The 13,076-nt window shown below is 36.1% G+C and overlaps 1 protein-coding gene across 1 annotated transcript; it reads right to left on the bottom strand.

The window, feature by feature from the left end:
• Positions 1-8,353: 8,353 nt before the first annotated feature.
• On the bottom strand, positions 8,354-12,245 carry tfpi2 (tissue factor pathway inhibitor 2). Its single transcript, XM_027175660.2, has 5 exons — positions 12,092-12,245; positions 11,763-11,933; positions 10,522-10,701; positions 9,882-10,055; positions 8,354-9,768 (listed from the first exon to the last, which is right to left on the bottom strand). The coding sequence occupies exons 1-5, from the start codon at positions 12,168-12,170 to the stop codon at positions 9,710-9,712; spliced, it is 663 nt and encodes a 220-aa protein (XP_027031461.1). The 5' UTR covers positions 12,171-12,245; the 3' UTR covers positions 8,354-9,709.
• Between the last annotated feature and the right edge of the window lie 831 nt (positions 12,246-13,076).

The raw sequence follows: 13,076 nt of genomic DNA, 5'->3' as shown, positions 1-13,076 counted from the left end.
CCCGGACTTACAGCTGATAAACCCGGGTTGCCATATTTACTTTAATATCCCTCTAAATCACGGTTACGAAAAAACCTAGTTCGTCCTTTTAACCTAACAGGTAACAATATAAAAATGCTAATTATGAGACAATAGTGCTAGTCATAAATCAGCGATCGAGATTATATTGTAGGTCTATGGAAGATGGATTAGAAAAAAAATCATACGGATATGGTAAACTGCACAATCTGGCAACGAAGGTGATCCCGCGACATCTTCCTTGTCACTTTAAGAAAACGCGCAGCGCACCGTGCGCCATGAAAAGTGTCATGGGGCGGAGGGTCTGGTGCATTAACCTGTCAGGGGTCCAAACGAATATGAGGCAAAAATAAATAAATATGAAAAGGAAAATGAGCAAATAGTGGTAGAAAAAAAAACAATCAAGAATGATTTAAAATGCATGAGTGAGAAACAAAATAACCCTGAATATATAACAAAAGTGGATGTAAAATATTCAGCTGAATTTGAGTGCAATCTTTGCAATTAATGTACAAAACCAAATTCTAATCAGTCTATTTGTTGTCATGTTGGTTAGAGTGGTAGACCAAGAACCAATACTGGGAACACTGGAAAAACACATGAAATGCATACCACCTTTAATACCACCTGCTGGCATGGAAGAAACCCTTGTAGACACTGGACAGCATGCCCAGAAACTCCTCAAGGACAGAACGCTGAGCTGAGGATGGATCCAGTGACTCTGGAGCTGTAAAGCAAAAACGTTCCAGTGACTCTGGAGCTGTAAAGCAAAAATGTTCCAGTGACTCTGGAGCTGTAAAGCAAAAATGTTCCAGTGACTCTGGAGCTGTAAAGCAACAATGTACTCAGTTCCAGGTTTGAAGACAGAGTATGACAGAAAGAGAGTAAAACAGAAAACAACAAGCAAAGGTTCATCTTGACATTTCACAAAGAATCAGAAAACAAATTATTACGGAATACTGAACTGGCATTTAGCATTTTAACATTAATAAATGGTGTCCATGATATTACCGTAAAAAAAAAACTACCCTAGTTTTTCAGATAACCTTTAAGAATGCCTTTCAGGAAGCCGTCAACAAGCTTGAGGTGAATTTTAACAGGAAACAAGACACACTGTTACTCAACTGGAGTCAAAGTTACATTTTGCTTAAGAAAAGGTGTTAATGATTTTGTAAAGATTTTGGAATGCATATTTAAGATACACATTTTCTGTGACTTGTGATAATGGAGGAGCATCTGTGAGCAATGAATACTAGATGTCATGGTAAACAAATAACTATTGTTCCTAAGAATTCTTTTATAAGGAGTATAAATTTTTCCTAATAGATTTTTCACGACTGCATTGGATTTTCTGAAACAAATTCAGTTCCATAATTACAAAGCTGCCACTTATGACCTTTTATAGTTCACCAAAAACATGATTAAATGTCACAGACATTCTGATTTTAATACATGTGTCCTTCCATGGTTTCATTTGTAACTTGCAATACAGCATGTAATGATAATAGCCCTTGAAACATAACATCCCGATCCTCTGATTATTTGGTCCATTGCACAGCTAACATGCTGGTTATTACATTTATTACTAGTATAATCTGTATTTCCATCTGTATCTCTGCTGGATTTGAAATACATATATGACTATAATATAACTAGACTGAAAATGTACCATTAGAAGAAAATCCCTGTATTTCAGATACTTAATTTTGAGCTTTCATTACACTGAGAGTGATAGGAAGGAAATGAATGCCAGGATTTCAATGGAGCATCACAAAGACGAAATCATATAAATCTGCTTGGGGAACTGTGGCAACTTGCTTGAGATTAAATGAACAAAGTTATGAAAAGCTTTTCTGCTTAAAATCCCATATTCAGACTGGAAAAATATCATGTCACAAATGAATAAGGTTGAGCAATATAATAGAAATAAAAAATAATCATGAATAAAAAATAATCATATCGATTACGCTCCTTTATTTAATGTGGCAATTTATATTTTTACTTGGTAAGTTAGTAGTTGGGGGGGGGGGCAGGTAGGTAGGTAGCTGGGTAGGTAGTATAATTAGTTTAGTAGGTAAAAACCAAGAAACGTAGAAACTAATTATTGGAGCTCCCCGATGATGGCAGATAAAGACCGCTCTGCCCCACATTTGCAACTCTGTATTTGTGAATGTTAATTATGTTTACCAGAGTACCGTCGCCAGAAATGTATCCAAGATGATTTCTTGAAATGTTATTATGATTATGCTTCATCATTTAGGAAGCCAACAGCAGTGTTGCCAGGTGCATAGGTTTGTGTGATTGGGGTTGGGGGTTTCACGTACACATTAGATTAATTATGCTGCATCTTTAAAAATAAGTAATTTTAACTATAGTTAGTTTATTAAAAACGTGAACTAAATGAACACTGTTTTATTTAAAATGTATTGTAAAATGTTACTCTGAAAATATTAATATACATTTATCAATGATAGATCTTAACTTAGACAGTAATTTGGAATAAAACCACTTAAAGACCACTGAGATAGATTTGTGGACTTCAGTGGACTACAAGCTTAGAAATTTAGGAAATCGTTATAATCGTTATAAATATAAATAGGAAATATGTCTATCACATTATCTGAAATACCTTGATTTAGTGAGGAGACAAATACTGAAATGCATCTGTGAAATTCAAGTTAGTTCTATCAGCAAATCAAAAGGTTAAGTAAGAAAAACATACAGAAAATACAAATCCACACCAAAACAAAACACTCTCTCCTTCATCCCCCCATCATGCATGTGCATCTGTGTATGCACACAGACTTACAGGTAGGTGACAGGTGCCATGCTGCATATTTACAGTATGACCCATTAAAATGACCTGGTTTTAATACACTCTCACCATCTGTTTCATTGTGAAATGCAGCATGGTAGCAATGACTTAAACAGAATGCAATATATTATCTTTCTTTACTTTTTCAAAAATAACTACACACTTATGCTATGGATGGCATTTTAGCTTCTCTAAATGTTCTCATTTGAACAAATGTGTCATAGTTTGTGTGCATCTGATAAGTCCTATAAGCAGAATAATTGGATGTGCTAATCTGGCACACGTCTTTAACATGATGTTTTTCAAAGGGCACACACACCTGAGCTAAAGGTTAGCCACAGCAGGCAACACAAAGGCAAGCTGCCCTTACTACATCTCATAAAACCACCTAGTGTCAAATCTAGTGACTCAACACTGTTAGGTTAATACATCCTACCTCCAAAGAGAGCAAATCAGGCTTTTTTACATAGACAGCATGTTATCCAAAGTGCAGAGGAAAAGAGGTCACATCCTACCTGTTTCGTAAGCAAACATAGGCCTCTATTGAATGATGATAATACCATTAGTATTGAGTGTCTCCCTCCATTTCAAATTTGTCTGACAAACTCTCGGTGACCCTGCAGGAGGTAATCACTGGCTTGTGCTAATATAAAATAGACAAAAATAGGATGCTGTGTGGATCTTATAAAAATAAACTGAAAAGTAGTGATTGCAAGTCTTAATAAGCTGAATTTACTTCAAATACAACCTGTGGAGTTTAATACACCAAAGTGAATTGGGCATAATAATTTACACATTATGTGGCATCACATTGCCTTTCATTGTGTTGTGTTGTGTTGTGTTTTGTTGAGTTTGATTATGTGTCACACACTTGCACATGGACATTTTCCAGGACCTGTTTTTCATATATTACTTACATAATCACATTTAATATATGTGCTTTTTATGTGTTCTGGTACCTTATTGTGTTCTGTATCATGTATTTATTCAGTCTTACATAACACAGTCTATCCTCATTTCCTTAACATCTGAAGTTATTTACAACATTCATGCAAACTCCACACACACAAAGTGGAGGCGGGAATCGAACCCCCAACCCTGGAGGTGTGAGGCAAACGTGCTATCTTCAACATTTCCCTGAGCAGCGCTGTTGTTCCTACGTGCCTCAAAACTACCACTATCTTTCCTGTCCCAAAGAAGTCTACAGTGTCCTGCCTCAATGACTATCATCCTGTTGCACTCACACCCATAGTTATGAAGTGCTGTGAGAAGCTTGTCATGAGGCACATCAAGCTACCACCCTCACTGGACCCCCTACAGTTCGCGTATAGTTCAAACCGCTCCACAGACAATGCCATTGCCACAGCCCTCCACTTAGCCCTCACCCACCTGGACAATAAAGACACGTATGTACGAATGCTGTTCATAGACTTTAGTTCAGCATTCAATACAATCATCCCTCAGCACCTGATTGAGAAGCTGAGCCTGCTGGGACTAAACACCTCCATCTGCAACTGGATCCTGGACTTCCTAACTGGGAGACCTCAGTCAGTCCAGATCGGGAACAGCATCTCCAGCACCACCACACTGAACACTGGAGCTCCTCAAGGCTGCGTGCTCAGTCCACTGCTGTTCACTCTGCTGACTCATGACTGTGCAGCAATAAACAGATCGGATCATATTATCAAGTTCGCCGATGACACGGCCGTGGTGGGTCTCATCAACAAGAACGATGAGTCAGCATACAGGGAGGAGGTGCAACAACTAACTGCCTGGTGTAGAGCTAACAACCTTTCTCTGAAAGTGGATAAAATTAGGAGATGGTTGTGGACTTCAGGAGAGCACAGAGCGACCACTCTCCACTGAACATCGACGGATCATCCGTAGAGATCGTCAAGAGCACCAAATTTCTTGGTGTTCATCTAGCAGAGAAAATCACCTGGTCACTCAACACCAGACCCCTCACCAAGAAAGCCCAGCAGCATCTCTACTTCCTACGAAGGCTGAGAAAGGCACATCTCCCTCCCCCCATCCTGACCATGTTCTATAGAGGAACCATTGAGACATCCTGAGCAGCTGCATCACTGTCTGGTTTGGGAACTGTACGATCTCGGATCACAAGACCCTGCAGTGGATAGTGAGGACAGCGGAGAAGATCATTGGGGTCTCTCTTCCCTCTATCATGGACACTTACACCACACGCTGCATCCGCAAAGCCAACAGCATTGTGGATGACCCCACACACCCCTCACACACACTCTTCACCCTCCTGCCATCTGGAAAAAGGTACCAAAGCATTTGGGCCCTCACGACCAGACTGTGTAGTACAGTGATCCCTCGTGTATCGCGGTTAATGGGGACCGGGAACCCCTCGCGATAGGTGAAAAACTGCAAAGTAGGATTGGCCCTAAGTTTGAACTTCTCACTGATGGTCATCATCTTTCTCTTCCTCTTGGGCTCACTAGAGGAATCTTTCGCAGGGGCACGGCACTTAGGAAGCATTGTAAGGGCTTAACGAAAAGTTAATTTTGACACAGTGCTGAGGCCGCACAGTGCTGTTTTTGCACAAACTGTCCAACATTTCAGCCGTTTTTGCACATGCTATATAATATTTCAGTCATTCGCTGTTTTTTTGCACAATTCTATATATTGTCCCAAGGACCTGCTGCTAAGAAACTGTGTTCATTCTAATGTTACTGCACGAAATATTGTTTGAACATTCAGTATTCACATACAGTATATACACTGGTCGGTTGGCGCTGTTTTTGTTACTGTTTATTGTCTTTTGTGTATTGCATTTTTTGTACTTTTTATATTGTCTTGTAACTTTGTGTCTGCACTGTCTTTTGTCCTGCACTGTCTTGTCTGTCTTGTTTGTCTTGTCCTGCACTGTTTGCACCAGGTTGCACAGTTGCACTTTATGTGGCTAAGACTACTTACATGTCCTTAGCCCTGTCTTTGTTTTATGTAGCACCCTGATCCTGGAGAAACGTTGTCTCATTTCACTATGTACTGCAACAGCTATATACTGTATGGTTAAAATGAAAATAAAAGCTTCTTGACTTGACTTGACTCTTGACTTGACCACTAAGCCACCGTGCCCCCCTTATTTACAACAATTAAATATAATTTTCCATCCGAACACTAATCCTAACTCTTCTTCATGTCTTGTACCTGAAAAGTCTGTGTGTATATATATATATTACTTTCTTATTACTTTTTTATATATTACTTTCTTATTACTTTACCTATTACTTTCTACACACACACACACACACACACACACACACACACACACACACACACACACACACACACACACACACACACACACACAAATATATATATAAATATATATATATATATATAAATATATATATATATATATATATATATATATATATATATATATTACTTTCTTTCCCCTTGCAAAATCATCAGCTTAAATATTCAGCTAATCAGATTTAAATGATTCACTTGATTTAAAATAACTGAATCAAACCCAGGTCCCTAGAAGCAAGAATTAAGATTGTCTTCTATCTCTTCGCATAAATCCATCTTATTCCATCTTATATAAGCTTCATCATAAATCACAGAAAGACTTCTGCATCAACTCAAAATGTATTGATTATTTATTAGAAGCTCATTGCCTTTCTGATGTCTCAAGTTGAAAGTGTCATTGGCAGGAATATGCAGTCAGCAGTGTGGGTATCTCAGGGGAGGTGTACTGCCACCTACCAGCAGCCACATATAAAACAGCATTTTAGCTGCAAATTACATTGTGCCAATGTGTTTACCTGCCAAACCATCTGAGAGCTGCCAAATCTCTTATTAATATAAAACCATTAACCTCTCGAAGACTGCTTGAAGAATGCTGCAAACGACTTCAGATAGATTTTCTCTGTCTGACTATGGATGATTTAAAATAATAATAATCATCATTTTCAAAATAATCACAATAGGGATCGTAAGAAGCTTTCTGTGTGGGAGAGATAAACAGAAGACAAATTTGAATAGAAAAGCAGCTCTGTTATGCTGACAGGGAATTTATATTTGCTGGAATGTTTTGAGACCAGGGTCCAATCAATACGTTCTTCTGACGTCTGATCAGCTTTATTCTCTAATGACACTTTTCTATCCTGGTGGCAGTGCTCTAATCCAGGATTATGATGATTCCCCCACTATTTTCAAATAGAGACAAACAATGAGTTATGAATGCAATAGAAGTGTTTGTGCTGCTGTTTAAAGTTCTGATTAACTTTTGATTGATTGGAAATGGATGCCACTAGGCATTGGATAAGAGGTTGGCTATACCTCCAAATGATCTTGCTTATACTGTAGCTAACAGGAGAGCCATATTTTAATTCAAATTAATTTAAATGATTTCTACTCAAATTATCTGAAGTCACCCAGAAGAGGATGTGTTACCTTTTGTGTCTGGTTCCTCTTAAGGTTTCTTCCTTTTGCTTTCTTGCCACTGTTTAATTGAGGTTTAATAGGTTTGTTGAGGATAAAAATGATGTAAATTATATTCTAAGACCTTTTTTCTTTTAGATTTTGAAGAACTCCACAAAAACCATCAAAAGACTTTAATTAAGAGTCGTTGGAAAGATGATGCTTATATAAAAAATGTTTTAGAGGGTTTTTTTTAGATTTGCCTCAAAGCATGAACACAGATCTCCACCTTGTGGTTGTGTAGGCCAGTCAAACTGTAAGGTGATAACTGAGTGCAACAAATGGCTCCTCAAGTGAAAGTCACCAGTTTTTGTTCTCTTAAACCTTAAAATTCACATATCTAATATATATAAATTGCTCTCTCTTGTATCTACACACATATGTTTGTAACTTTGCTATAGGTTTCACTGTACGTACTAATAACATGCCTCAGATTAGTGACAATACAATAAGCTCAGATTCCCAATGCACAATGTAATTTAGCTTGACATATGACACTTGTTCTTTTGTTCATTTGAAACATATTCATTCGATTCAGCTGCAGCCAGTAGAAGATTAATGGCTTACTGCAGTTCATTACATGCATTCCTCCAACAACATGATTTTAAATGGCATTTATAGTCTCTGAAGGCTAATTAAAATAAGGTCTATTTTTCCTTTTATATAATTCAAGTTAGATTCGATTTGGACTCAGTGAACTAAACAGGCACAATGAAATTGTTTATGTAAAAGTGATTATGTAACCGGAGACCTATTGATTTCACTCAGCTAGAAATTCAGTAACCATGCGCTATTTAAGTCGATAGATTGCAAAGTGAGACACGTGCTGCTTGAGTGCTGTTTAATATATTAATATGTAATATGTAAATATTTTTGCATTCAGCTAGGAATTGTCTAATTATCCCAGGTAATCAGGATTAAAATTGTCTTTTTATTGCCATATACAGTAGACCATTCTAGCACTTCAGCACCTGTCTAGATTTTCTAGATGTTTTGTATCATTGCTAGTTCACCTGTAAATGTAGAATCAATGTAATCAGCATAGCATACACAATAAGTGCCAGGTTAAAAGTGCTTATTTTTTTATTATTTGAAAATATATGGGGAATTCCCCACACTGTGTATTAGTCAAATAAATCTTTATTGTAATCACAGCTATGTATATACTGTGAAGTATAGGCCTAAGGATGCCAGTATAACATACAGACAGCTGAGAGGACATTTACATTTCCAGAATTTATCAGACACCCTTATCCAGAGCAACTTATTTTTATCTAATTTTATACAACTGAGCAACTGAGGGTTAAGGGCCTTGCTCAGGGGCCCAGCAGTGGCAGCCTGGTGGACTTGGGAATCAATCTTACAACCTTTTGATGGGTGTCCAGCACCTTAACCACTAGGCACATCCCTTGACAAAAATTGTATGCAATAAATCAGAGGTGGAAGAAGTACTTAGATATTTACAGATCATTTTAATTTACTCAGGTATTTAAAAGTAAAAAAGTTTAACTAACTGACTAATTAAGAATGAAACAATTAGGGGCTTCAAAGATGTGTAACAATTATTCTTTTGAATTATTATTTCAAAATAAATACAGAATAAATACCAAAAACATAATAGAACAATTGTAGTAACAAAGTACAATTACTTAAGTATTTTCCATTCTTGATGACACAGGTATAATCATAAGACCAAAAGATATAACCATCTGTTATTTTCATTTCTCATGAACATAATTTCAGACTTAAAATATATCTTGAAGAATCCAATTTTACCAGGTTTTTACCAGGTGCATCACCAACAGAAATGTATACAAATAATTTTAAGTTAGAGTGTTGCTTCTATAGGATTTGCAAAAAAATGTTTTGGCCATATAGTGTCCAAAATATCAGCTAATTCATATTAATTTCTTCTTTTTAAAACTCTTTTTATTTTATTCTCACAATGCTTGTACAGTTTTAATGAAAACTGTGGCATTTTTTATTTAAGTTTCAAATTAATTTAGATTTTAACAGTATTAAAGAAAATAAATTTATTTTTCGATTTGATAGATAGATAGATAGATAGATAGATAGATAGATAGATAGATATTTTTGTACAATATTACAGCGGCTTATGAGACAGAAACTGAAAATTTACACAATACAAAATTATTCAAATATTAAACAAAAATGTAAACACTAAAATATATAAGCAGGCCATTTTTGTGAACATAACGTTACATGTACAGTATATGTAATATATAAATGTAAACATGTATGTACTTATAGTATAACATAACTTATCTGCATATGTAAAATTACATACAGTAGTCAAAATTTAAAAGACATAACATGTAGTACAATCGATTCACATTATACTGAGATTAGGAAGTTTAAGCATACAATAGCACATCCAGTTGGAGAAATAAAGCCCAGTGCTCATTCTACTCTTTTTCGAAAAATTCTTACAGCTTGACCACTTTGTCTCTTTGGTTTTCCTGAAAAGAGCCAAGTGAAATATTTAGTTCAATAATGTTGTAATAATTCATAATAATTCATCCACACAGTCAATTTTACCTAAAATGAAGTACAAAAACATTTTTACACTTACTTTTAGAACAAACTGACATGCAGGTTTTCATGGCGACAAAATTGTTGTTGTTTCCTCCATGTCCTGTGTACTCAAACTCTTTACATGTTTTTTTTGTAGAGTCATAGTAGTATCTTGTGAAAGATTCACTGCCTGTTCCTTTGTCCAAGCCCTCCAGACAAATCACAGGGACCACTGCAAAATCATATATTTAAAATTAAACATAAATTGAATTAACAGCCTGTAGATTCTAGACCGGCTTAATCTGTACAGAAGTCATGATTTATGGCCAACATTGGCCTTTCGTGTACTGCTTTGTGTCCACCAAATTGTTTTCTGCCTCCAAATGTTCAGAACTTCAGAGAAATATACAGAATTTTCACAATGAATGATCAAATGTCTGTAAATCACAAACCAGTGTATCCATCCTAGTGATTTGTTTTTTACATGAATAAAGCTACTAAACAAGCACCATCTTCTGTAGCACACTTGGAAAGTCTAATTAAAGTAAAAAGGAACCAATGACTGCAAATTTACTGAAGTGTTTTACTGCTAACTCAGACATGATCCGTTTGCGTACAAGAAAGTTTTCTTGTCTTAATTGGTTGTTAGTTAGAATGAGGGTAAAAAACTCTAAATCAGGTGTTTGGACATAACATACACTTTGGGGGCCTGCAGTATTCCATGCAAGAAATGTGATCAGGGAAGTTGTTATTATTTCCACCGCAGCCTCCATAGGTGAACGCTTGACACTGCATGGAGGCCATGTTGAAAAAATAGCGAGTGGAAATGGCGAAGCATAGCCCCTTTTCCACTGGAAGTCGACAGATTGAAGGAATTTCTGCAGAAAGAAAAAAAATTACATACATCTGTACTACTTTAACAGCCATCCTCTGTGTTACATTAGTCATGTGCAAAAATGTGCGTCTCTTAAGGGTTCACTTGGACCAAATATGCATGTTAAGATAAAAGCAGTGTTAAGATAAAAAAAAAAAACACATCTTTCTTTTAACATCTAATAACTTGTACTTTACACTGTCAGAAACCTTATGTTTTCTTACCACTGAGGTTTTGCCATCCAGGGACTATACTTTGCATGTAAACCTTTAAGGATAATTTAGTAATTGGACCTCAAGAAGTTCGGATAAATGGTAGAAAATGAATGAATTGGACCTCAAGCTCTAAGTCTAAAAGCGAATTAAAGGTACGACATGTGAACTTTCTTATTCTGGTAAATGACTGATTAAATGTACAAAATATTTATCCTTGATTATACCAAACCTCAGCTAAGTCCAGTGTGGCGGTTATTTCTGATAGTGAATGAACCGTTTTCAACATCTATTGAAGGACTTTAGTAGATTTTTTTTTATTTATTTATTTTTTTACAGTTTTTCTTCTACACATTTTTACAACTCGTAAACTTTTGAATTAAACATTTGGCTTTAAATGTTAGAATTAAACATTTAACTTTAAACTTTTGTCTTTGAACATCTGGCTTTAAATGTTAACATTTGGCTTTAAATTTTAGCATTAAACATTTGGCTTTAAATGATAGCATTAAACATTTGGCTTTAAATGTTAGAATTAAACATTTAACTTTAAACTTTTGTCTTTGAACATCTGGCTTTAAATGTTAACATTTGGCTTTAAATGTTAGCATTAAACATTTGGCTTTAAATTTTAAACAGTTAAAAACTTGGAAAAATGCAGTATATATATATATATATAGGCTTTGTAATTGCATCTTAAAGCTGAAATACACAAAGGAACTTATAGATGAATGACCTGAGCCACAGATTACTACCACACCCAAGACCTAGAAATCAGTTGGAACAAGTTAAAGTTTAAGTTTAACAAGTTTAATACATTAAAACAGTGAATCTTGTGCTCGGCTTTACGTACTCGGAATTGAGAAGCAGGTTTTATAGCACGCCTCATAAGACTTAAAGTTGTTGGCGTTTCCTTCGCAGCCGCCGTAGCTGAACTCCTCACAGCTCTGAGTGAGCGTGTTGTAGTAAAAACGCGGCACATCATCTAAACACGGTCCTTCGTCCACTTGGAGAAAGCAAACATCTGAAAGGGATAAAAATCGAGTCAAAACTTGTTAATGAGCAGATTTTGAACCACAGAAACAGAAAACTGCGTTGGTACAGTACGTGAGTTAAACACAGGAATTAGTGACCAAAACACAGAGAAGTCTGTAGTTTAGAAAGGGAAAAGTAAACACTTGCCATTATGTAGCGGTCTGTAAGCTGATGAGCTTTGGATGAAATGTATGAGCAAAAAACATCCGACAAAAAGTCTCTCCATGTTTCTGGTTGTTGGACGTCAGAGATCAGAGATGTGAATGCGAGTGAAGTGCAAAGATTTCCTTTATTTATAGCAGCTCATTGACTTCCCCTGGGGAATAAAGGGCGGGCTGAACACTTTACAGTTGAATCAGACGGAGTGTTGACTTTTATTTTCATAACTATTTTACGTCACACGTGTGTAGACGAGCTTTCTGGTAAAAGGTGATCACAAAAGTGTTTCAAATATTGACCTGTCATTCATTTATACATTTTTTAGACACCTTGTAGGGAAAAATGAATGAATTGCTAAATTTGGATATACATTGCATAGATAGATAGATAGATAGATAGATAGATAGATAGATAGATAGATAGATTCATCTATTCATTTTGAGCTCTACTGTATAATCAACCATTTTATCAAGAATCATCCAAGCATTTAGCACAGTGCATATAATCACGCGGATACATAGGTCGAAATGTCCAGTTCACATTAAACTTATAACAATATATAACCAGGGCTCTCAAGTTTTGAAGACAGTCAAGCGTGACATCTCCACCCCAGCCTTTTTTAGGGTCATGATTGTTTTGTTTTGAGGTTTTGTTCAAACGACCATCGAAAATACCCTCACTAATGATTTTTTTTTTCATTGGTTGTTGCGTTAAATCTTACCTAGATAGTGCTATTTTCTGATTGGCTATTGTGTAGCCTCTATTTTTGATTGGCTGATAAGTGTCAGGCCTGACTAAGCGGTGCGGACTGATACATTTTGGGCTTTGCGGCATATTAAATATATGATAAATAGTCCAAATGTTTTTCTGCGTGAGAAATACGATGTGTGGCGGGAGAGCGTGACAAAAGACCGAAATGAGTGACTGTCACTCTCAATGCGTGACACTTGACAGCCCTGTATAACAATAATTA

Source organism: Tachysurus fulvidraco, chromosome 24 (genome assembly GCF_022655615.1).
Source record: "Tachysurus fulvidraco isolate hzauxx_2018 chromosome 24, HZAU_PFXX_2.0, whole genome shotgun sequence".
NCBI classification, from domain to species: Eukaryota; Metazoa; Chordata; class Actinopteri; order Siluriformes; family Bagridae; genus Tachysurus; species Tachysurus fulvidraco.
The sequence above is the reverse complement of the archived record's forward strand: the minus strand, read 5'-3'. Positions and strand labels throughout refer to the sequence as shown.

What these genes read in the sequence shown, in the direction of transcription:
- tfpi2 (XM_027175660.2), bottom strand. Translation starts at nt 12,170, where the DNA reads ATGGAGAGACTTTTTGTCGGATGTTTTTTGCTCATACATTTCATCCAA. An exon ending in TTACAGACCGCTACATAATG is followed by an intron (nt 11,934 to 12,091) that starts GCAAGTGTTTAC and finishes TATCCCTTTCAG; the next exon opens with ATGTTTGCTTTCTCCAAGTG. An exon ending in CATGTCAGTTTGTTCTAAAA is followed by an intron (nt 9,769 to 9,881) that starts GTAAGTGTAAAA and finishes GGCTCTTTTCAG; the next exon opens with GAAAACCAAAGAGACAAAGT.